Below are 25,693 nucleotides of genomic sequence, written 5' to 3' on the forward strand. Positions count from 1 at the left end.
AACACCCAGTGACATAGTCGGAAAAAATCCAGTAAGAGCGGAATCTTAAAAAGTTTATTTAAAACCATTATTATTTTTAATCCAGAACCTAGGTAGTGCTTCAAAAAATCAATCACTTCAAATCATCTCAAATAATATAATATGTAATTCTTATTTCCAAACAATTCACCAAAGTGATCGAACGAATTTTGAAAATATTATCAAGAAAAACTCCATTCCTTATTTTTTAATATTTTTATCAAGATTTTCCTTCCAAATTTACCCAAAATCATTGGAGATATTCAGTGACTTACAAAATAGACTCCTTAACTTTTATATTGCATGTTTATTTCACGGAATAACACAAAATATACTTAATTTTGTACTACGGCGTAATTCGAATGAGTTTAGTAACTTAGAAAAGTTAGAATAGATAATCCCTTAACACCCCACTTATTTAAAAAACGAGACTTTTTTCATAAAAATTCCCATGAATCGAAACCTAGATAGAATTTTCAAAAATTTTTGTTTGTGCTATGATCTCAATTAACTAGAGTGTCCATCCCGGGACATCCCGAGACAAAAAATCCCGGGATTTGACAAATTTCGGGATTTCCCGCTTCCCGGGATTTTATTTCTGCCATCCCGGGAGTCCCGGGATTCCCGAAATGTACGTAGAATTTGATGAAAACCACTAAATGTCAATGAAAAACAATGACATTTTTCCTCACTATCAACCTTATTTGATAAATTAAAAAAGCATTATGATGAAGAAAATAAACGAGTAATTATTTTTATGGAAACATCAATTTACCAACTTAAAAACACATTTTTATTTGACTAGTTGCAAAGTTTAGCCTATGCTAATGTTGAAAAGACAAGCAATAATAAGCCTATGCTGAGATAGAAAATTTGAAAGTACATCTATTGCATGTCAGTCTCACTGCAGATTTTCGCATCGTGTAATACAAAAACGAATCGTTATTTGGTCAACTTTATATTTAACTCAGAGAGGTAAAGAGGCGAAAAGCAAATTATGAAAGTTTTATTGAAATCGAAACATGTTTCAATCTACTGAAATTTTTTGAAAATTTGTGTGGAAAACGAGATTGAAAACTTATCACGGAAGTAAATTACAGTCAATAATATTCAGTAATTAACTATTAGCATGATCTACAATACCTTAAATGATCGTTTCTTTTGTTCTAAAGATTTCATGACTTTTGAAATCTTTGAAGCTAATTGCTTTAGAATTATGACTTAAGTTTTTAGCATTCTTTCATTCATAAGTGTTATAGAGAATGTGAAAAACTCCATAGCAAAACCGTAATAAGTCAAGCTAAGTTTTTATTTTTGTTAGTTTATTTAATCAGAATAAGAAAGTGTTACCTGAAATGTGATTTGCTATAATTAACATATTATTTTGAAAAGTTACATTATTGGTTTATTTCATTGATAATAAAACTGTTTTGTTATATTTGAATTTTGACCGAATTTTTTAAATTTCAATTTCAACCGATATGCTAGTTTTATTGAATATTTTATAAATACCAGGATTTCCCGGGACAAGCTTAATCTTGTAAAACACTGTTGTAATTTGTAGAACACTGTTGTACAAACCTCGCTTTTTATTCACAACAGGTTAAATATACTCATCTTCTACGTTACTCGCATATTTTTCTCAATGATGTTTCATAGTTTTGTAGATGAATGTATTAAGCCCATAAAATTCAACTAAAAGTGTTTTGGAACGTTTTTAATATCTAGCATCCACAATACTTCATGAGTTGACAATCGCCCTTCGTGCGCGAAAGACGTGTTTCACGTAGCTCAGACCTGTCGCGATAACTTTTGCAAAAACAAGATGTCTTCGTACAGGAAGAACACTCTTGTAGTGGACTTCAGTGTTCTGCCGAAGCGTCCCTCAACGGATCAGGTGGAGGCGTTCCTCCGGGATTTCGTGAAAATCGATATGTCCGACGTTAGGAACCTCCAACTGCATACTCTAAAAAATTGTGTATTCATAGAAATGCACAATGCAGGATTACCCAACCGTCTGGCAAAAGAGCACCATCTTCGACACTCGTTTGGACGCAACGGTGTGTTCTACTACATCCCCATCTACGTGGACGGTCCTACTACCACAATAAGGATCCACGACTTATCGCCGCAGCTGTCCAACACCACCATCTCCGATCACTTACAACAATACGGCAAAGTCATCTCCATCAGCAACGAAGTTTGGAAAAATTATTTTGCTGGTGTACCGAACGGGGTGCGAGTTGTACGCATGCGAATGGAGAAGACAGTGCCTTCATACATCACGATTGACAATCAATCTTCTCTCGTTACCTACCCCAAGGGCGAGAAAACTGCACACGAGAATAAAGCTGGCCAAAAACAACACCCAGAACAAACATCCACCTCTGTTACCAATATCGATCAAGTGAACAACGATGACCAACCAACAACACCGCATGAGACTGACGACAACGGTGACGAAAATGAAGACAGCGACAACGACGACGAAGGCCACAGCAAAAAAGATGCGACTGACGACGAACTACAAACTACCACGAAGCGGCGATTGTCAACAAGAACATCGAGCGACGAAAACGATACAGAACGATCACACATGCAAGAGAGTCAAACAACTGGAATAGAACGGGAAGGAAAAGATCAATGTGAATCTGCCGATTTAGGATGGAGAGTAACCCGATCAAAAAAATATAAGAAAATTGAAACCAAATAAATTTTTGTTCAAGATTACATATAGGGTATTTATTAATCGAATTTGTATTTGAAGCAATTGTTGAACTAGGTAGGATAATCAATGAATTAGCGAGAATTGTTATAATGTTAAAATATTATTGCGACACGAATGCACCTCGTCGGTGTAAAGTGTCGAAAATAAAAATAAATAAATAAATAAATAACAATACTTCATATTAATAGACAGCCCCTATCACATAATACAGCTCACAGTCTTCCGAACTAATCATGCGTTTCAGATGACTTGAATATCAACTTTCGACGTTTCTGTGATTTTAAACCCCACGTTTCCTTAACACCCCATTTTACCTACCCGTTTGTTTATAGATAAACACAGATCAAAATTCTTTGCATTTCTAAGACAAAACAAAATATTTTATCTAAGGTTGCCATGAACTTTAATGTAGTGTCAAAGAAATTAGAAAACTAAGGTTTGTTTGGTCTATATTATTGTTGTATTTATTGAATTGGCTTTCGCCATACATGAGCCACCACCAAGATTTTTCGCTGCAAAAAAGCTTTTTTTTTTGTTTCTTTGAAACTTTTTCGATAGATTTTTGTTGTTTAGAAAAAATCCCTTTTATTTATTTTTTCAAAAAATATTTTTTTGTTCTGGTATTGCAATTTTTTTAATTTCCTTTTTTTTCACAACCAGCGAAGCAAAATATTCTAAAATATTTTTCTGGGAAGCCTACTACCGCATCCTTTTCCTCCCTCACTGATCAACATTCTTCCCGTGGTGATTGTGGAGATGCAGAAGTATTCTCGGTCTCTAGAAGCAACAATCATTACACACTAGCATTCCTTCCCCATCCCAACTGACTTTGCCGATGCCGTGATTGATCAATGATATCAGATTGGCTAAAATCCTTGCACTTCGAAAATAAACGAAAAGTCCCATCCCTTATACATTTGGATCGAAGTGCAATTCTTACAAGTTCCGATTAATCAGCATTCAGCAACCATTAACTTGTACAGTCAGTCTATGCTATGCTGTTGAGTCCAGGACCTATTTGTGAAACTAACGTTGATTCACAACTACAGGACTGGTAGCGACTAAGAGTCTTGAAAAAAAGAGATTCAAGGGCCTCATGCTTTAAAAAGAGACCAGACAGGAACCAAAAAGAGGCCAAACCAGAATCATGAAATCATAAAGAAACCATGAGATATGATTGTTGAAGATTTTTTTTCAGAAAAGCAAACGATATGTCTAATAGTTTATGGTAGTTCTTCATAACATCACGACAAAAATTTGTATTACTGTATTTTTTCATGATTTTCTTTAGAAATTTCATCAGAAATTATTTTAAGTATTTGTCCGAAATATACTTGATATATTACTTTGAAGATTTTCCAAGAATTTCGTTTAGGATGCTACATGAATTCAACCAGCATTTTTTATTGCATCAAGAATTTGTTCAGTATATTCTCAATTTTTTCTTCAATTTCTTAAATAATCTTTATGAAATAATCCAAAATTTTCTATCTAAATCCTATTACTAATATTTTTTTTTTTTCAAAAATTACTTTCAAATTAAAGAGGAGATGGCTTCACGGATTGCTTGGAAATTTCTAAAAACATTTTGTTCGAGATTTTGTTATGATTTTTGTTGGGAATGGATGAGCACCTTAGTGTATAGCCACCTTGGCTTAAGAGAAGAAAAACAATGTCGAAGCTGACAACACTGTATGCAATAATTTTTCAGTTTCAATAAAGCCAGTGACTTGTGTACACGTGCCTCAAGTTTTTTCTATCCGAGAAAGTGTCCGCGGTTCTTTTGTCTGCTCTCGGCGTTTTCCATTCGTCTTCCCGGTGGTTCCGTTGCTGCTCTGCTGGTGTGTCCACTTCATCAGGTTGTGGGCCCAGGTGCCGGAAGTGATTTGAGTGTGTTGTGATTGTTTTTTGCGGTGTCGAGAGCCGGTTTTCCGGAAAGTGATTGATTCCGAAGAAAGAAACGGCGTGCGTGTGGTAGAAAACAAAATGGCGGACGGCATGAAGGTGTCTTTTGCGAAGCTAAGTGGTGGTAATTACGTTTCCTGGAAATTCCGGATGAAGGCGCTACTTGAGCGTGAAGAATCATGGGAAGTGATTGCCGAGCCAAAGCCGGAGGAGGACCACGAGAATTTTGCGCAGTGGAAGAAGAAAGATGTGAAAGCTCGTGCGACTATTTCGTTGTTCATTGATGATAGTCAGCTAAGATTCGTGAAGAAAGCTGAAACAGCGAAAGATATGTGGAACAATCTAAAAACCTATCACGAGAAGGCGACGATAGGTACCCAGGCAATGCTCCTGCAGCAATTGTGTTCGATCAACCTTAGTGAAAGTGGTGAGGTAGAGAAGCACCTCGAAGAAATTGAGAACCTGTTTGAAAGGCTTGACAGTGCGGGTGTTGATCTCAGTGAGCAATTGCGGGTAATTATGATGCTGCGTAGTTTGCCTCCATCGTTCGCGAGTTTTGTAACGTCGCTTGAAAATCGTGCTCCGGAAGATTTAACAATGGACTTGGTGGTTGCTCGTTTGCGCGATGAGTGCAATAAGCGAGCGGGTTCGAGTGGATTCGGTGTGCGAGAAGAAAAAGTCCTCAAGACTGAGGCAAAAGTGAACAGCGACAAGGTTAAGTGCTTCTTTTGTAAGCAACCTGGCCATTACAAGAGAAATTGCCGTAAACTAGCTGCAATGAAGAGCAATGACAGTTCAAGTGATTCGAAGAAGAAATCCTCTGGACAGGAGGCCAAAAAGGTGCAAGCGGGAAGTGAGCAGCAGCCAAAACCGGTGGCGGCAGATGATTCGGTCTGTGGTGCCTTGTGTTTCGTGGCGGGTGGTGCTATTCCGGGCGCTTGGACAATCGATAGTGGGTGTACTTGTCATATGACAAATGACAGGGAATTCTTCGTCGAGTTTAAGAACAATGTTGTTGTTGACGTCACATTGGCTGACGGTACGCGCACGAAATCGTGTGGTGTGGGCAGTGGAAACGTTATTGGTGTAAACGGTAATGGCCAGCGTGTTGTGATTACATTGGAAAAAGTGCTGTATGTCCCCGCTTTGGAGGGCGGACTGGTTTCGGTGCGCCAACTGGCCGAAAAAGGATTCACGGTAGTGTTCAAAGTGAACGGATGTGAAATCCAAGGTGCCGAGAATAAAGTGGTTGCAGTCGGCGAGCTTGTTGGATGCCAATACAAGCTGAAGATTGGCGAGCAGTGTAAGGCGGTAAAAGAATCCCATACCGATGTGTGTCAACACACATGGCACCGGCGGTTCGGTCACCGCGACATGAACGTGGTAAGTGCTATCACGTCGAAGGAACTGGTCAGCGGTTTCGAGGTCAAGGACTGCGGAGAGCGAGTAGTCTGCGAGTGCTGCATCAGGGGTAAGTTAGCAAGAAAACCTTTCCCATCGTTAAAAGAGCGCCGGTCAACGCAGCCATTGGATCTGATACATTCAGATTTATGTGGTCCAATGGAAAATGCGACACCGAGCGGAAATAAATACTTTATTACCCTGATTGACGACTACAGTCGTTTTTGTGCAGTATTCCTCCTGAAATCAAAAAGCGAGGCCGAACACAAAATTCGGGAATATGTCCGATGGACCGGAAATGTGTTTGGTCGAAAACCTAAAGTAATTAGGTCAGATGGAGGAGGCGAATATGTCGGCGAGAGTTTGCAAGAGTTTTACAAGGCCGAGGGCATTCGCTCGCAGTACACCACCCCATATACGCCGCAGCAGAATGGGGTAGCAGAGAGGAAAAATCGCAGTTTGCAAGAGATGGCCAACTGTATGCTGCTGGATGCTGGGCTGCCGAAGTGTTACTGGGGCGAGGCTGTGCTCACAGCAAACTTCGTCCAGAACCGATTGCCATCACGCGCTGTGGATAAGACTCCTTACGAGTTGTGGACGGGACGTGTGCCAGATTTGGCGGAGCTCAAGGTGTTCGGGTGTGAAGCGTTGGTTCACGTGCCCGATCAAAAGCGTAAGAAATTTGACCCGAAAGCTACGAAGATGGTGTTCATCGGCTACTCAAGTCAGCACAAAGGCTATCGCTTCCTTGACCGTTCAACAAATCGTGTCACTATCAGCCGCGACGCGCGCTTTTTGGAGCTGAGAAACGGCACAGAACAGTTGGAGGAGGAGCTGAAAGTTCCGGAGATTCCTATGGGGCAGCGTGGTGAGAGTGTGAACGACAATGAAGAAGTTGTTTTGGAAAATCACGAAGAACAGTTGCAAGTGCAAGATGAACAAGAACAGTCGGAATATGATGATGCTAGTGAGATGAACGATAGTGATTTCCTGGGCTTCGAGCCGGACAATCAAGAGGTGCAACCAGTGCTTAACAGAGGTGATCGACGCACTCGGGGAGTACTGCCCGGGCGTTTTGAGGATTTTGTAGTGGGGCAAGTTACAGTGGATGAAGAGCCCGAAGATCATTGTGAAGCTTTGCAAGTGCCTGATTGGAAGAAAGCTATGGAGGTGGAAATGGCGGCGCACGCCGCAAATCATACCTGGGATCTTGTGCGGCTACCTCCAGGAAAGAAAGTTATCGGAACGAAATGGGTGTTTAAGCTTAAGCGAGATGCTGCTGGCTGCTTGGGCACGTCAGGAGTTAATCATCAATATTAACCTCCTTTTCCCGAGCAGCCTAGATAGCCGCGTAGTGTCGGTAGCGGTTGTTTCAACTGGCTAAGAATTAACACTACGGACTGTCTGTTCCGGTGGTAAAAGTCCACCTCACAGGTGACCCCTAATTTATGGTGTGATGCGTACCGTGCCTAGGAATGAATGGTTAGGGGGGTCTAAATAAAACCTAACCGCAAACGGAGCCTGTGGGGTACCAGGGCGCCCTCCACAGTATTGAGTCCTTCCTGTGCTACCCGGAGCAATGGTGCAGGTGACCTTGTGTTTCTCCGAGATAATCGGCTGCCCTTCTTCAGTCTCTATCCTGAGGCTTAATAAGGGTGGGATTATGAATATGTTGACATTTAATTTAAATTATCACCTATATGGATTCGCATTATGCGTTTTACACAGTGTATTCTGTGCTCTTTCGCCTTTGGCGACTTTAAATAGATACCGATCTGGTTTTTTCGTTGCTGGTCTTTTTCGTGCTGAGATTGCAAAAAGCTTAATCCTGCCTAGTTTGGGTAGTGGCTACGGTTAGGTTAGCTCAGATCAATCTTCAGCATAAAAGAACAGCAACGATCAATCTTTGCAGACTCATGCAAAATGGTGCAGCCCAAGTGGCGCTAGTTCAAGAACCCTACTTTCGTAGAGGGAACTTCTATCTAGGTAACCTTGTGGACCCAGTTTTTGCTACTTTCAGCAAACTTGAAATGGCAAACTCGCGCTCCATGCCCCGCGCATGCGTGCTCGTAAATAAAGCAATCGTTGCTACACTCATTTCTGAGTTAACTACCAGAGATGTATGTGCTGTTACAATCGATGTTTCTGTTCGTGACCTCAACAGGAAATACGTCTATTGTTCGGTATATTTACCACATGATGAACCATCCCCAACGGATGACTTCAAACGAGTTGTCGTACACTGCGTAACAAAAGGCCTTCCGCTGATTGTGGGCAGTGATGCCAATGCTCATCACATCATCTGGGGCAGCTCAGATATCAATTTGAGAGGCTCCAGTCTGATGGAATACTTAAGTAGTACAGACCTTGGATTACTTAACATAGGCAATCGCCCAACCTTCATGGTTTCTAATAGAGAAGAAGTGTTAGACATAACGCTCTGCTCGAATAGAATCAGTCACGAGTTGACGAATTGGCATGTATCAGATGAGGAATCATTATCTGATCATCGCTACATCTTCTTTGAACATTCAAATGTAACTGCGCAGACTTTGCGTTTTAGGAATCCCCGGTCAACAAACTGGGAACTCTATATTGAATTGGTTGCGACCAAATTTCATGGATATTCTCCGTCCATTGAAAATCCAAGTGATCTGGATGATGCCGTTGATACTACAACATCCTACATTATGGAAGCTTTTGAAGAAGCATGTCCTCTGCGGTCTGTAAAGACTACAAGAGGGACCCCATGGTGGAATTCCGATCTGACTAGACTCAGGAAACAATGTAGAAGGAGTTGGAACAGACGCCGTTCAGCTGGATCAGAGTCGTTCAAGTCGGCTCGCAAGGCTTACAAGAAGGCTCTTCGTTCTGCTGAACGATCCGGCTGGAAAAACCTTTGTACAAATGTTTCCAGTTTGAGTGAAGTCAGTCGGCTGAACAAAATCCTTGCAAAATCTAAGGATTTCCAAGTGAACGAAATTCGCTTACCTAATGGTGATTTTACTTCTTCCGATGAAGAAGTTTTAGAATGTTTATTCAATACACACTTCCCCGGATGTGTGGACATAGCATCTACGGATGAACCAAATGTCTTTTCATGTAGTTACGAGTCTCTGGCCTCGGCTCGCAGTATCGTAACTACTGAATCGATTCAATGGGCACTTAATAGTTTTGCTCCTTTCAAATCTCCAGGAGCGGATGGGATTTATCCTGTTCTGCTCCAAAAGGGGTTTGAGTTTATCAAACATGTTTTGAAAAAGCTACTTGTAAGCAGTTTTGCTACCGGGTACATTCCCAGATCCTGGCGTGATATTACTGTAAAGTTTATCCCGAAAGGAGGACGTGCGTCGTATGAGGAAGCGAAGAGTTTTAGACCAATCAGTCTGACCTCTTTTCTTCTGAAATGTCTGGAACGCATAATCGATCATCACATCCGTGATGTTTATTTGGCAAACATGCCTCTTCATGTGAATCAACATGCTTACCAATCTGGAAAGTCCACTGTGACTCTTTTACACAAAGTTGTATACGATATCGAGAAAGCATTCGCTCAGAAGCAATCCTGCTTGGGTGTTTTCTTGGATATTGAGGGTGCCTTTGATAACGTGTCTTTCGATGCCATATTGGAAGCAGCACGAAACCATGGGCTACCTACATTGGTCACCAATTGGATTCATCAAATGCTCAAAAACCGACATCTCTTCTCGACATTGCGTCAAGCAGCGATTCGAAAATTGAGTGTTTGCGGATGCCCCCAAGGGGGAGTCTTATCACCACTTTTGTGGAATCTCGTAGCAGATACGCTATTGAGGCAACTCAATAATAGCGGTTTTCCAACTTATGGATTTGCCGACGACTATCTAGCTCTGATAGTTGGTATGTGCATAACCACCCTATTCGACCTGATGCAAAGTGCACTTCAGGTAGTCGAGAGTTGGTGTCGCCAATATGGCCTTTCGGTTAACCCGAATAAAACATCTATTGTTTTGTTTACAGAAAGACGAAACCGTGATGGAATTCGACCTTTACGTCTTTTTGGCACTGAGATTAATGTGACTGATCAAGTAAAGTATGTCGGAGTCATTCTAGATTCCAAACTTTCATGGACACCTCACATTGATTTCAGAGTCAAAAAAGCTTGCATGGCCTTCGGTCAATGCCGGCGAACCTTTGGTAAAACTTGGGGCCTCAAACCCAAATATATCAAATGGATTTACACAACAGTTGTTCGACCAATATTGGCATATGGATGTCTTGTGTGGTGGCAAAAGGGCGAAGTGAGAACAATCCAATCAAAATTGGGCCATCTCCAAAGGATGTGCTTGATGGCGATGTCTGGTGCGTTCTCTACAACTCCCACAGCAGCGCTCGAGGCCCTTTTCGACGTTGCGCCACTACACATATATCTTAAACAAGAAGCACTTTCTTGCTCTTACCGTTTATGGGTACTGGATCTACTGGAGAAAAATCCAGTGAATCGTAGATCTACACATACTTCGTTGTTTCCACTTTTAGTGAATTGGGACAAAATTGTCCTTGCTCCAAGTGATCTCACAATTGCTTGTCACTTTCCTTACAGGACATTTATCACACAATTCCCTTCACGGGAAGAGTGGACGTCTGGCTATTTGGAAAGAAGTATATCAAACAATATAGTATGTTACACTGATGGCTCCCTTCTTGAAGGTAGAGCTGGTGCAGGAGTATATTCTCGTGAGCTAAGGCTGAATCAGTTTTACTCACTTGGTAGAAACTGCACCGTTTTTCAGGCGGAAATATTTGCCCTTATGTGTGGAGTGCAATCAGCACTTCAACAGCGCGTAATGGGTAAAGTCATATACTTCTGTTCAGATAGTCAAGCTGCTATAAAAGCTCTCGCTTCGGCCAACTCAAGGTCGAAGCTTGTTATCGCATGTCGAACTCAAATTGAGGAACTGAATTCAGTCAACTCTGTAAACCTTGTATGGGTACCTGGCCATTCTTCCATCGTTGGAAATGAATTGGCTGATGAGCTAGCTCGCGATGGAGCATCGCATGACTTCATTGGCCCTGAGCCGGCTATTCCAATTTCGAAGTGCTGGGTGAAGCTTCAGATAAATTCTTGGGCGGCAACTCAGCACAAGCAATATTGGAATAGTTTGGAGTCATGTCGTCAAACAAAATTGTACATTACTGAGCCATCTCCAAAGGTGGCGAAGTATTTAACAAATCTGTCAAAGCAGAATTGCAGTCTCTTGGTCAGAGCGTTGACAGGACACTGCCGACTCAACTATCACATGGCAAATATTCAGCGTGCTGACTCATTTGTGTGTGATAGTTGTGACTCCGATTATGGAACTTCGTATCACCTGATATGTAACTGTCCAGTTTTTGCGCAAATGCGATTCCAATTACTTGGTAAACACTTATTAAGTGAAACTGAATACAGAAGCCTGAATCTTCAGGACATCCTGTTATTCTTAACCCGCTGTGGTAATGAGCTATAGGCTCTCTTTACGCTCATGCGTTTTGCAGTGCCCTTTTTAGGGCGCTGTTCGAACCCATTGTGGTATGGAGCTACATGCTCTCTTTTCGCTTATGCGATCTTCCCTCTTCAAGGGACCCCACTCCTATTTCCTCCCATCTTTCCCTTCCCTTTCCTCTCCCATCGGGTAGATGATGAAATAGGCTCAAATATGGCGATGGCACAAATCTCCCAACTGGTGGGGAACGTGCCTTTGGAGCCGGCCTTCTGATACCTGATGGAGGTGGAAATGGCGGCGCACGCCGCAAATCATACCTGGGATCTTGTGCGGCTACCTCCAGGAAAGAAAGTTATCGGAACGAAATGGGTGTTTAAGCTTAAGCGAGATGCTGAAGGTAGCGTGGTGAAGCACAAAGCGCGTATTGTTGCTAAGGGCTATACCCAGTTATACGGAATTGACTTTACAGAGGTTTACGCTCCGGTTACCAGACAGGCGACATTACGTGTATTACTGGCAGTGGCTAGTAAGAAAGGTATGATACTCAAACAGTACGATTTCAAGACGGCGTATCTCAACGGTACGGTTAACGAGGAACTGTACATGTCTCAGCCACCCGGCTTTGCCATCAAAGGAAAGGAGGATCTGGTGTGCAAACTGCGCAAAAGCATCTATGGCTTGCGGCAGTCCGCCAGATGTTGGAATAAAACCCTGCATTCAGTTCTGATGGAGTTACAGTTCAAACCCTGCGAGTCTGATCCGTGCCTTTACGTACGTCATGGACAAAGTGTCGTGTACTTGATAGTATACGTGGACGACTTGATCATCGGAATCGTTGATGAAGAAGAGATTGAGGAAGTTTTCAAGTGTCTCCGTGATAAGTTCGAGGTCACATCTCTCGGCCTGATTCATCATTTTCTTGGATATGAGATCGAGAGAGAGGATGGCTGCTATTCCCTTCGTTTGACTCCGTATATTGAATGCGTACTTCGTCGATTCAAGATGGACAATTGTCATACCGTGAAGACTCCAATGGATCTCGGATACATTGCCGAAAATGAGGACAGTCAACCATTTGAGGATACAACGTTGTACAGAAGCTTGATCGGCGCCCTGCTCTACCTGGCGGTCAACGCAAGACCTGATCTATCACTGAGCGTTGGATTGTTGGGGCGCAAAGTCAAGGAACCAAACAAAAGTGACTGGAATGCTGCGAAGAGAATTTTACAGTATCTCAACGGCACAAAGAATCTCAAGCTGAAGTTCGGACCCAAGGACGGATGGAACCTGGTAGGATATTCCGATTCAGACTGGGCCGGAGACAGACGTACTCGACGATCCACTACTGGTTTTATATTTTTCTACGGCGGAGGACCAGTCAGCTGGACCAGCAAAGGCCAGGATTCGGTAGCCCTATCATCCTTGGAGGCCGAATACAACGCTTTAACCTTGGCCTGCCAAGAGACGATGTGGCTACGACGACTTTTAGAAGAGATGGACGAGCGTCAAGAGAATCCCACAACTTTGTTCGAGGACAACATGGGATGCTTGAGTTTCGCAAAAGCGGAGCGTTCTAGTGGACGAGTAAAACATATCGATACGAAAAGGAATTTCATACGTGAGTTGTGCGTACAGAAAACTGTTGATTTAGTGTATTGCCCTAGTGAAGATATGGCAGCCGACGCTTTGACAAAACCAGTCGGTCCTGCCAAATTGAGTATCTTTTTGAAGAAAATTGGATTGCAAGGACAATAAAAGGATGTTCATCCAGGAGGAGTGTTGGGAATGGATGAGCACCTTAGTGTATAGCCACCTTGGCTTAAGAGAAGAAAAACAATGTCGAAGCTGACAACACTGTATGCAATAATTTTTCAGTTTCAATAAAGCCAGTGACTTGTGTACACGTGCCTCAAGTTTTTTCTATCCGAGAAAGTGTCCGCGGTTCTTTTGTCTGCTCTCGGCGTTTTCCATTCGTCTTCCCGGTGGTTCCGTTGCTGCTCTGCTGGTGTGTTCACTTCATCAATTTTCAGTTGGATTTTTTAATGAACTTCGAGGAATAACCCAAAAATAACTAGTATTTACTGCAGGAATGTCAACAGCGAATTTTCAAGGCATTTTTCAAAAATCATTGTGCAAAGTTATGGTTAATGCAGGAAATGTTTGTAGAGAAAATGTTTTAGTATCTCCAATGAAACTTCTGTAAAAATTCTTGATTTCCAGGATTTCAGAAAAAAAATCTAAATGAATTGTTAAGATACAGAATGAATGCAAATTACGTAAAGCAAAATTTGCAAATGTTAGCCCTTCCTACCCCATGTAACAGTTCTTGCATGGTAAATTTTAAATTTTGGTATGGACCGTAAAACAAAGTAAGTTCCCCTCTCTCTCGCATTTCGTGATAAATGTTTTCGATCTCTAACAATTGAAATTCTGGTTTCTAACCTGAACAATATTCTGAAGGAATTTAAGATACATCGGACATTTCTGAAAAAATTGCGTACAGATCGGAGGAATAACTGGAATGATCGTTGTTTTGTTTGTTGGTTTGAAACCTTATAAACTTAGATTTTTAAAGGACTATGGTGAAATCTAACTACAACAGGAATCTCAGATCTTATCTATTAAGGATGACATGGGTAAGTTTATCATTGACGGAACTAAATTCCTGTAAAAAAAATGTTGATGACTTTTCAAAAAAAAATATTTGTGAAAATGGCTGACTTCTTCTTCTTCTTCTTTCTGGCGTTACGTCCCTACTGGGACAAAGCCTGCTTCTCAGATTAGTGTTCTTATGAGCACTTCCACAGTTATTAACTGAGAGCTTTCTTTGCCGATTGATCATTTTTGCATGTGTATATCGTGTGGCAGGTACGATGATACTCTATGCCCTGGGAATCGATAAAATTTCCTTTACGAAAAGATCCTCGACCAGTGGGATTCGAACCTACGACCCTCAGCATGGTCATGCTGAATAGCTGCGCGTTTACCGCTACGGCTATCTGAGCCCCGGCTGACACAATAACTGAAAGTAGTTGGCGTTGGAACCCCTGTAGGTATTTCTGTAGGGTGTCTGGAAAAAATATTAAAAAAGGCATAAACATTGTTCGAAGGATCCATAGAGGAAATCGTGATAGAATTCAAGAAGAAGCCTCTAGGATTCTAGAAAACATAAAAAGAATTCTTGGAGCATTTCCTTGGGAAAACGGTGAAGAACCTCTTAGTAGTGCTATCTACCCGAGCAAAGCTTGAGATCATATTGAAAACTAATTTTGATGTTGTGATGTCGAAAAAAATTTAGAGGCTCCAAAGATGCTTTCGAAGATTTTTACATGACTATTACATTGGTTCTTCACCGTTTTCCCAAGGAAATGCTTCAAGAATTATTTTTATGTTTTCTAGAATCCTAGAGGCTTCTTCTTGAATTCTATCACAATCTCCTCTAGGAATCCTTCGAACAATACTTCTAGTGATTTAATAGTCACGTAAAAATCTTCGAATGCATCTTTGGAGCCTCTAAATTTTTGCACCAGGATGTATCTATGAGGAGAAAAAAAAATGACTTTAGAGACTTTTTGTTTGCAAAAAAAAGAGATTTTGAAATATTCAGAGACTTGCGTTAAAATAGAGATCATATCTCTAAAATGTGACCAGCTACCAGCCCTGCAACTAAAGCTTTGTCCAAAATTTGATCGAAGTAATATTTCTGCATAAAATTTTAGCTCTCTTGCACTTTTAGTAGCGCTATTGTATCTATAGATAGCACTACTAAGGGTTCGACGATAAACCACGTAGTATTTTTTTTGGTTTCTCAGAACCCCCCGCATCCCTCGTGGTCTTTTGTCCATACAATTGTATGGATCGTGGTCATTGGCTAGACCTCCGCTCTTCCCCTATATGACCACGTAGTTTGTAGCTGAGACGAGACTCGCGAAGACGGCCTCCTTTTTTGTGATTGCTGAGTTTTTTTCTTATTCCACTTTGTGTTTATACCAATTATGCGCATGCTGTTCAAATCCTCACATGAACCTCTCAGCAAAAAATGATTGAGTTTGCATCACATCGAGTCATAAATAGCCATTTGGGTGAAATTTCATGCCAGCAAACGTAGCAGACATTAGAAATAATTAATCTTCTGCTTAGATGTATCAGCAACTTTGGAAAAAACTGCTCCACCGACTAAGGTTTTTAATAACAGCTCACTTTGAACACAATACTTTTCACTTTTTCAGCCATAAAAACGGTGGGCTGCATTTGACGTTTCGTGAGAGGGGAATCTGGGCTGCATATGACGTTGATATTTTTCCTCTTCGCGAGTCTCTCTCAGGTTTGTAGACGACCCCTAACATACATATTTGTTCGTTGTTTGATATAATTAAAAAAAATACATCAATTAAATTCTGTTTTCCTGTTTCCATAGAAAAATAATATTTAGGGTAAAGTACCAATCATAGCTATACTACCAATAATGGTTTAGTGGGAATAATACGAGATTCAAGTATCATTATCACCCTAACAATCATTGAATTCATAACGAACACTCAGAAAACCATCAAACGAGTTTATGGCAAAAGGTCGAAAGACAAAAGGTCGAAAGGACAAAAGGTCGACGAACAAAAAAGAAGGGACAGAAGGTTGAAAATATATTTTTGCAATTTCTCATCGTAATAGGCTGTTTTTCATCACGCCAATCTGTCATGAAACGGCCTACTTTCCTGCACTGAAGTATGCCGTGCGGGAATAGTAATTACGCAACTGAAACCAATGCTGTAATGATTCATTACGCAACTGATTTGAGTTGCGTAATGAATCATTACACAACAGTTTTTCATGAATTGTAAAATGATGGTCAATGCATTCCGATATAGATTCTGATACCCTCAAGTGGTCTTCTATGGAATTGCAAAAAATGTTGTACGTAACTCGTTGCAGAACTCGATTTTTCCAGCACTCGTCGTTATTATCCTCAACAACTCGTGCTGTAAACATCATCATTCTGCAACTTGTTCCGTAAACTACTATTTTGCAATTCTGTTGCCAAACCGGCCTACTTTTTATCAAAAGAGTGCTGAAAAGTGCAAATTTTCAGCACTAAATAACAGTAATGAAAAGTAACACTTTTTAGTACTGTTTTAGGAGTTATAAAAATTACGTCGGATTGCACCCATACCTCATTTATTCAATTGTTTTGAATTTCTTAATGATTTAGTAAACTAGGTTCTGATTCTACAACCGAATTGAGTCGGATTCGTATGTAGAATCAGGAGCTAGTTGACTGTGATGGATTCTGGGTTGAAATAGGACGTAGAGAATAGACAGGAGCTTTGCGTTTGATTGCTAATTGACACACCGACCGTGCAGACCAGAGTACGAGCAATCGGAGATAAGATCGTGGTACCATCTCGCAGAGAACTTCGGACGCATGCTGAACGGAGGGGGATCCCCTCTACACAAAGAATGTTCATAAACTTTTTGGGACTCTAAACGAAGGTAACCCTTCCAGACACGGAGTTGGTGTTTGTTCAATGAGGCACCTATGAAAATCATCCTTTGTAAACATCATATGACAAAATACGACTAGAATCAGCAAAGGACTAAGCGATGAAATGAGGACTACGACTGAAAACTCGCAGCAGCGATTTTTCTGGACCGAGCTGAACTGCCGTAAGCAAAGGTTAGGATGCATACATTTCGAATTGACGTCAGATTATAAATCAGTTATATGTAACAAGGCGTAGTTGGGTGGCAGCCGTTTAACGCAAGGATGTGCAAGTAGAGGATCAAAGGTCGTTTCTACAACTAGGTATAGCGTCGGACCACTTTCAAATCACGATTAGCACGCTAAAGTATCGAACGACTCATGGACACCAGAGTAGCTGTGGAAGACTACGCGCAGCAGCTAGGAGTGGCGCTACCAACGTAAGAGCCGCGTCCTTTATATATGGCAAGAGGGGCATCCGATCCGCCATAGGTAAAGCGGCAGGAAATTCACTACTGTTCTGAGAATTTCAATCCACGGATACTCAAATATGTTTCAAAACTGCTTGGATACAGGGAATCAGTAAACTGAAGGTTATATTATTGAAGGTCGCGGAACCTTTTTTCAGAGTAGATTGGATCCTCTACCGGAGACTGGTCGGGTCGGATCATGGAAGTATTGTTGCTGGTGTTCGTATAGTATCATGAGCAGTCACTAAAATTCCTAGTGAGTTTCACGTTTTATAAGTAAGTAGATAGCATTGAACTGAGTAAAACTGCACCAACAATCAACTTTGGTTATTTATGTTAAAATCTATTTTGAGTCACTTGGTGTGATTTTCTAAGTATTCCAACGTTTTCACAAGTCAATGTAGTGTTGAGCTAGAGCTGTCCAACCGTAGATCTGTATAGCTGTGGCAACATAACGGTACACATATGTTTGTAGTTCAACTGCAACTAACCCAGAATACTATTTGGAACGTTCACCTTTGAATTATCTGCTATATTTGGATTTACAAAAAAAAAACCTTTCCTACTTAGATAACAGCCCCAGTGGATCACTTTCATTGGACTCGGAATTCCCATGAATGCAGGTACCATAACAAAGGTTAATCCGCATGTCCACTGCAAACCGCCTCGACCTATTCTTATCCATTTTCTTATCGATGACTTGCCAAATGGAACCCCACGGTCCGGATTCAGTCACGAGCAAGGAATCAGTTAAATTGAACCAGATAATACGATATCTGCGTTGGATAAATTGATAGCGTAAAAAGTGTACAAACCTACAATTTTATCGTGACCGCAGTCATTCCACAGTAACATTCCATTCGGTCTGCACGTATTAGCTCTGGTTAGAAAGGCCTTGTGATTTACAAGGTGCCACGTGTCTAGTCAAAGAAAAAATCCTTAATCAATACATCAGTTAATATTAGGAAGATGTTCCAATTAACTGGGCAAACATTAACCCGTCATGGTCAGCAACTAGTTCGCTACGGTGCAGTAAGGCAAGTTTCCTGATTTTTTTTTTTCCTGTGGAACAATTTTTCATAGAGTATGTTCTTATAGATGTGTCGCTACTACTTCGAAGGTCAAAGCAGCAGAAAAGTCAAGCAGCCCGGAACCGAAGCCGAATCAGTCGTTTATGATGAACATCTTCAGCGGCAAATTGCAAACCTCGCAACTCTTCCCATATCCAGAGCCTCTCAACGCAGAGCAGAAAGAATACATTCAGGCGTTCATCGACCCAGTTACTCGATTTTTTAATGTAAGCTCAGATTGGTTAGAATTTCAAGGGGATTGTAAAATTAAAATCTTTTTCCACAGGAGACCAACAACCGCATCAAGAACGATGAAACCGGCAAAGTAGATCAAGAGACCATGGATATCGTTTGGGAGTTGGGACTCATGGGTACTTCGATACCGGAGGAGTTCGGCGGTTTGGGGTTGTCGAACGTACAAGCTGCACGTTTGAGTGACATCAGTGGGGGAAACGATCTTGCTTTCACGATCCATATCGGAGCACATCAATCGATTGGCACCAAGGGTATTCTGCTGTACGGAACGGAAGCCCAGAAGCAGAAGTATCTACCACAGTTGAGTACGGGACGTGTGTTTGGAGCGTTTGCGCTGACCGAACCATCGGTAGGATCGGATGCTGCGTCGGTGAAAACCAGAGCTGTGCTAAGTCCCTGTGGTAAATACTACATTTTGAACGGTTCTAAGCTGTGGTGTTCTGGAGGTGGAATAGCCGATATCTTCACAACGTTCGCCCAAACAGAAGTAGTGGATCCGAAAACTGGACAGAAGAAGGACAAAATGACTGCATTCATCGTGGAACGCGGATTCAATGGAGTGAGCTCTGGACCACCAGAAAAGAAAATGGGCCTGAAATGTTCAATAACAACGGATGTGTATTTCGACGATGTCAAGGTACCGGTCGAGAACGTTCTTGGAGAGGTTGGCAATGGATTCAAGGTAGCAGTTAACATTCTGAACTCTGGTAGATTCGGATTGTGCGCAATGTTGACAGGAACGATGCGAGCTTGTATTGAGAAAGCAGCAGAGCACGTGTCAAGCCGAGTTCAATTCAAACGCAAGTTGATGGAGTTTGAAAATGTTCAGGAGAAACTGGCCAAGATGGCTATGCATCATTACGTGGCTCAATCACTGGCCTACATGGTTTCAGGAAACATGGATTTAGGTTCAACTGATTATCACTTGGAGGCGGCTATTACCAAGGTTTTTGGAACGGAGGCAGGATGGTATGTTTGTGACGAGGCCATACAGCTGCTGGGAGGCAACGGTTACATGCAAGCTCCGGGTCTAGAGCAGTTCTTGAGAGATATGAGAGTTTTCCGAATCTTCGAAGGTGCTAACGATGTTCTGAGACTGTTCATTGCATTGACCGGCATTCAGCACGCTGGCAATCAACTGAAAGGGTTACAGAAGGCCATGAAGAGTCCTCTTACGAATCTCGGAACCGTTTTGCAGGAAGGGACGAAGCGTGTGTCACGGAAAATGGGGGCAGGCGGTACGGACTTGAGCGGATTTGTGGTTGATCCGTTGAAGGATTCCGCAAAGCTTTGCGCACAGAGCATCGATCTCTTCAATCAAACCATCGAGTCTCTGCTGATAAAGCACGGTAAAAATATCGTCGAAAGACAGTTCCTTTTGGCACGAGTGGCTGATGCGGCTATTGATATCTACACTATGGCTTGTACACTATCACGAGCTTCCCGATCTGTCCGCAAAGGACTCCCATCTGCGGAACATGAGATTCTGATGACCCAGGCATGGTGCACTGAAGTATGTGATGATCAATATGATATGTATGCATAATGACTTTGAACATTGATTGATTATTGTTTTCATTACAGGCAAACTACCGAGTGCAACAGAACATCCAACGCATCCATTCCGGAGTATTCAACGAAAATTACAAACGAATGTCGATGATTGCGTCCAACATTTGCAGTCACCAAGGTCCAGCCCATACGAATCCTCTTGAGGTGGACTGATGACGTATGGTACCGGAAGACTGGTTATTTTATAAGACATAGATCTAAGTTATACATTCTAAGCTATCTAGCCTAATGACACAAACTATGAGGTCAGTAAGAATACATTGAATCCGTCTTTTACTGCAAGACCCTTTTCCTGACGTTATCACGAGAACTTTTTTTTAACACTAGCACTTTTCAGTATGCTTAGTTGTAGGGCGCAGAGTTACTTGGGTACTTTTATGATCCACTTTGGCATGGGGGGTTTTTCTCGGCCGAATCGCTCGAAACTTGGTAATAAGAAGTACTTCGATAGGGCGCATATTGCAGCAAAATATGAGCTCAGTGGCTTTCAAAAAACCTCACTGCCGAAGTTATTCAAACGTGCCACGAATAGGATTCAGCTCTCTATTTATGTTATTCAGTTGTTGAAATTTTTACGGAATCCGTTAAACAAGTTTAATGTGTTAACTTTCATCAAAAAAGTGGTTGATTTGTTCCCATCGTCCTTTTTATTTAAACTACTGGACCTCTTAGCATCATTCAGGTGTTCATCAAAGTGCTACTTCCACCATTCGATCACATCACAATCAATGCACATGGCCTTTATCCATGCAAAACTCGTTTGATAGAACTTGCTTGTTTCTCAAGAATAATACCGCACTTTCTGTATACGATACTAGCCTGTTTCCTACAACTTGCCCATCGTATCTAGTAGACAGATAGGTCTATACGCCGACGGGTCACCTTGTTGTTTCCCCGCCTTTGGTAGTAAGTGCTTCTATCCATCCGCTGCATGAGGCGCCGGGAGCCATGGGCTTACATATGGGGTGATGCGGAAGGGTTATCGTTCGATTTTCGATCGCAGCAGTAAGCAACTTCTCTTGGAGCGCTATGGCACCTTTGGTCCTAGCCGTTACCGTAGGTAGGCGTCACCCCACGGACTCAAGTGGGCAGTCTGGCATAGACTACCAAAGCATGTCCGTTTTCGCCGCTTGATCTCATTTTTGAGAGCTAACTTTGCCTCTATGAATGCTGCACCGCGTTCTTCTCTTTGTGCTTCTGTGCGTGAGCGTTGCAATTATCGTCTAATACGAAAGCAGATCGCTTGAAGATTTGCAATTGATTTGCATGATCGGCGGCCTGTCCTCTCTGAGAGAGACAACAACTTGCTCTTCACCATTTAGGTTCATAGTGTTCGTTCATCAGAGCTTCAGTGAATACTTCGCCATCGAAGCGCGTTGTTTTCCAACCACGGATTTGGGCCGAGTTACATCGCACTGCCCTCCGTCGGCCTGGTATTACACGGTATCGAATCGGTTGATGATCGCTATGAGTATAAACGCCATCAACGCTCCAGTTCATGGAACCTAAAAGCTAATATGCCTTTAGCGATTTGCTTACGATCGCTTGCCCTATGGCCTTCGGTGTCGCATTTTCTGCACAGCTTACTTCTGTCGGGACCATTGCATTTTAACGCCTTATATCCCTTTCCAAAACACTTGAAGTAAACTTCAGCAGGTTGTTGTATGCTCAGTAGGTAAACCGACCAGTCTACTTTTAGTATACCCAAATTCTTCGCTTTGTTGGCCTCTGCAACCGACAACCTTATCGCCGCCACATGTGTGCCCTGAGGGCCCCTTCTAAAGAAAAACCTCTGGTTATACCAAACGAAAAATTCTGGTTATACCAAAACTAAGCATTGGCCAGAGTCAGTGTAAGCAATTAATACGGAAGGCGGTTGTGTATGCTCTTCTTCTTTCTGGCGTTACGTCCCAGCTGGGACAAAGCCTGCTTCTCAGATTAGTGTTCTTATGAGCACTTCCACAGTTATTAACTGAGAGCTTCCTTTGCCGATTGACCATTTTTGCATGTGTATATCGTGTGGCAGGTACGAAGATACTCTATTCCCAGGGTATCGAGAAAATTTCCTTTACGAAAAGATGCTCGACCAGCGGGATTCGAACCCACGACCCTCAGCATGGTCATGCTGAATAGCTGCGCGTTTACCGCTACGTTTATGGTTGTGTTGTATGGACACCGGTTTATGGTCAAAAGAATACGAAATACAAAAGGCCGAAAGGACAAAAAGTCGAAAGACAAAAGGTCAAAAGGACAAAAAGTCGAAAACGATTTGCAAGTTGGGAAATTTTTCCTTCTTTGAGAAAAGAGTTTCGGCCTTTTGTTTTTTTTTGTTCTTCGACCTTTTGTCATAGATTCATGTACACTACTCATCATAAGTATGGAGTCATACTGCAAATTGCAGCTCCTTCAAAAGTTTAGCATCGCAGGTAAAACGAATATCAAACCAGAACTCAAAACAGCTCATTTTTCGAAAAAATTAAACAAACAACAAATTAAACGCTTGAAACAATCGAATATTAAAAAAACCGAACCGATTTGACTTCTAATCCAGAGAAACAAGTCAAACAAACTTCACTTTTGAGAAGGACCTATAAATTATATCAGGTTGTGTCTATATAAAACATTTCAAACGCTATGATAATTCTATATTATTAAAAATAGACATTATATTTGATTTATGTAACATATTTGAATTGTAATTAGTTGAAAATATTGAAAATAAACCTATTTTTATTTAGAAATCATATTCAACAATAAATTATTAGGACCTTATCGAAAGATTGTCGAGAGACATGGGTGGTTTGACAGTTCTGCTAATGAATTTCGTTTGTTATGATTCATTTCCTCACTCGCTGCGAAAATGAACCTGTCGAGTCACGTGAGTCGACAATCAGAATTGAGTGACAAGGTTCATGCGACAACGAAGTGAGAAATGTCGTTTCGACTCACGCGCCGCGCAGCATAAGCACGATTATCTCAGGATTGTGAAGTACTAGAACAATATATTTCTGAGGTCATCTATGAAGTTGCGTCTGCGAGCCCCAACGATTGTTAGTTGAAAAAACTTTTATCACTGGGTTTTGAGTGATCTTTTTCTTCATCTTCTTCCTTTTTCGGGCATTACGTTCCACTGGGAGAGTGTTTGCTTCACAGCTTAGTGTTCTTATGAGCAAATCAGCAGTTATTAACTGTTAGCTTAGCTTAGGATACGAAAATACTATATGCCCCAGGAAGCCGAGAAAGTTTCCTTTACGAAAAGAACCTCGACCGGTGCGATTCGAATCCACTCTGGGGTTTTCAGTAATGCCAAACTTAAAAGAGCTGCAATAACTCTGTATGGCAACGACTCTATACTTTCAGTGCGTAGGTGTTATAAAAGGTGTTTTTCATAAAGACCAAAAATCTATCATTCATAATCGTTCTCGTTTGCTCAACGAAATTCAAATGAACGGATAGTTATTAAGGTTGCGCTAATTTTGCTAAGTGTGTACAATGATATCTGCTGATATCCCCGTATATGGTTGACAAGTACATTGTGCAGGTCGTGTCAAATAGATTCTATCGCAATGATAAGAGTTCTTTTATGTTCATGTTTGATGCATGTTATCACGATTCAGGCTTTATCTCTACTGGTGTTACCAAAATCGCTTACACCTTCAAGCTACTTCTTTGCGGAAAAACTACTCCAACATCTACATAGAAATACAACACTTTCTATCAGTGAAATACCAAAACACAGAATTTGACAATGTCTGCCAAAACTCTGTGTTCTTGAATAACTAGTCATGAACAAGAATCCCGTCCATCTTTTTGAAGATATGACCTCAATAGTAGGACGCTCACTAACTAAACTAGAAGGAAGTCCAGAGTTTGAATCGTTATCAGATTTTATTATCTTTTTTCACTTTCTTATCATTTTACCGAAAAGTTTAAAGATACGCAATCAGCTTACTTTGTCAAAATTCATTCACAGTTACTACATCTAGTAGTCGGTATTGTAGTTACTCAAGATGCAGAGTATAGATAGGCCTTTTCATGTGACAGGTCCGTCTATGCATTTGTTTACATCGATGGAGGACCGGTACTAACACGGAGTTGTCATTTCCATAGAAGAACTGTCAGGGAGCTTCACGATCAACTGATTTGAAACGTCTTATGAATAGGCCTATTCTAAGCTCCGAGTAAAGAGCAATGCAAAATATTTTTTGTTATTGTATTGTTGGGGAAAACGTTGCTAATATGGTCGAATTTACTTACAATAATTCAGGAATTAGGGTCAATTTTAAGTCATATTTATGTCGATTCATTTCTAGACCGATTTCTTAAATATAGACATTAAGTCGCAGTATGCTCTAGGAATTTCGCGACCATATGTGGAAAAATCATAATATAAATTGAAGAAATGCATGCAAAAAATACCTAGCGGAATTACCACAAAAATCTTTAGTTGATTTCTTTAAAAATAATTCTTTGAAAAAATCGTTCGAGAAATCTTTAAATAAAGCTCTAGAGGTTGGCTGCTCAGCTGCCATCTCCAGATGGGATACGCTATGGCTCCGAAATAATATAGAATCTTGACCCTGCTATGGACTGCATGGCGATTATATTCGATTGCAATAACCTTCACTAGGCAGAGTGGCCTATAACCTCAAGTTACACCTCCAGCACACTTCAGATTCTAGAAGCGACCGTGGAAATTTATTTAAATGGATTCCATCAAATCTATGATGGGTCTCAAAGAGTTGAAGTTTGTATGATAAAAATGATAAAGTGTTACATTTTCAGCCATAGGTGACGCAATAGTCGGTTCTTTCGGTAATTCGTCAATAACTTGAAGATTTTTCAATCAATAGAGAAGAGACTACGAAGGCTGGCCATTCCGGGGGAACCAGCATTCTAATTTGCCTAGATGTAACGTTTTGTTTTATACAGAAAGTTATACAGTTATTGCATTGGTCTATTAATTAAATAATCTTCAATTTAATAACGAAAGAAATTCAACTATAATATGAGTAAATCACTAATTCTTACCTACGAAATTTCAGTGTCATACCAAATTGGCCAAAATCATGTGAATGGGTCAAAAATGAATGTTTTTCCCTTACTTTGAAGTGTGGCTTTCACATTAAGGGCCGAAAATGTAACCCTGCGGTACATGTCAAGTTTTTGAAATATCGGCTGTTTAAAAAGCATTACTTTTCGACTTAAGCCGAATTGCATAAAAGTTTACTTGCTTGTATGGCGATTTATTTGCTTAATTTAATCCAGTTACTTTTTGATGTTATAGAAAAGTATAGTATCAAGCCATATAATTTACGATGATTTTTGTAAAA

The 25,693-nt window shown here is 41.1% G+C and overlaps 1 protein-coding gene across 1 annotated transcript; it reads left to right on the top strand.

Moving 5' to 3' along the window:
* Positions 1–18,273: 18,273 nt before the first annotated feature.
* LOC23687873 (very long-chain specific acyl-CoA dehydrogenase, mitochondrial) lies at positions 18,274–20,642 on the top strand. Its single transcript, XM_021845333.1, has 4 exons — positions 18,274–18,500; positions 18,562–18,760; positions 18,820–20,301; positions 20,373–20,642. Exons 1-4 carry the CDS (start codon positions 18,433–18,435, stop codon positions 20,511–20,513), a joined length of 1,890 nt encoding a protein of 629 aa, XP_021701025.1. The 5' UTR covers positions 18,274–18,432; the 3' UTR covers positions 20,514–20,642.
* Positions 20,643–25,693: the final 5,051 nt, after the last annotated feature.

This window comes from Aedes aegypti, chromosome 2, assembly GCF_002204515.2.
Source record: "Aedes aegypti strain LVP_AGWG chromosome 2, AaegL5.0 Primary Assembly, whole genome shotgun sequence".
Classification (NCBI taxonomy): domain Eukaryota; kingdom Metazoa; phylum Arthropoda; class Insecta; order Diptera; family Culicidae; genus Aedes; species Aedes aegypti.

Excerpts from the sequence above, each read along its gene's own strand:
- LOC23687873 (XM_021845333.1), top strand. The coding sequence starts at position 18,433 with ATGTTCCAATTAACTGGGCAAACATTAACCCGTCATGGTCAGCAACTA. Across the intron at positions 18,501-18,561 it reads GTTCGCTACGGTGCAGTAAG|ATGTGTCGCTACTACTTCGA; the intron begins GCAAGTTTCCTG and ends ATGTTCTTATAG. Across the intron at positions 20,302-20,372 it reads CCCAGGCATGGTGCACTGAA|GCAAACTACCGAGTGCAACA; the intron begins GTATGTGATGAT and ends TTTTCATTACAG.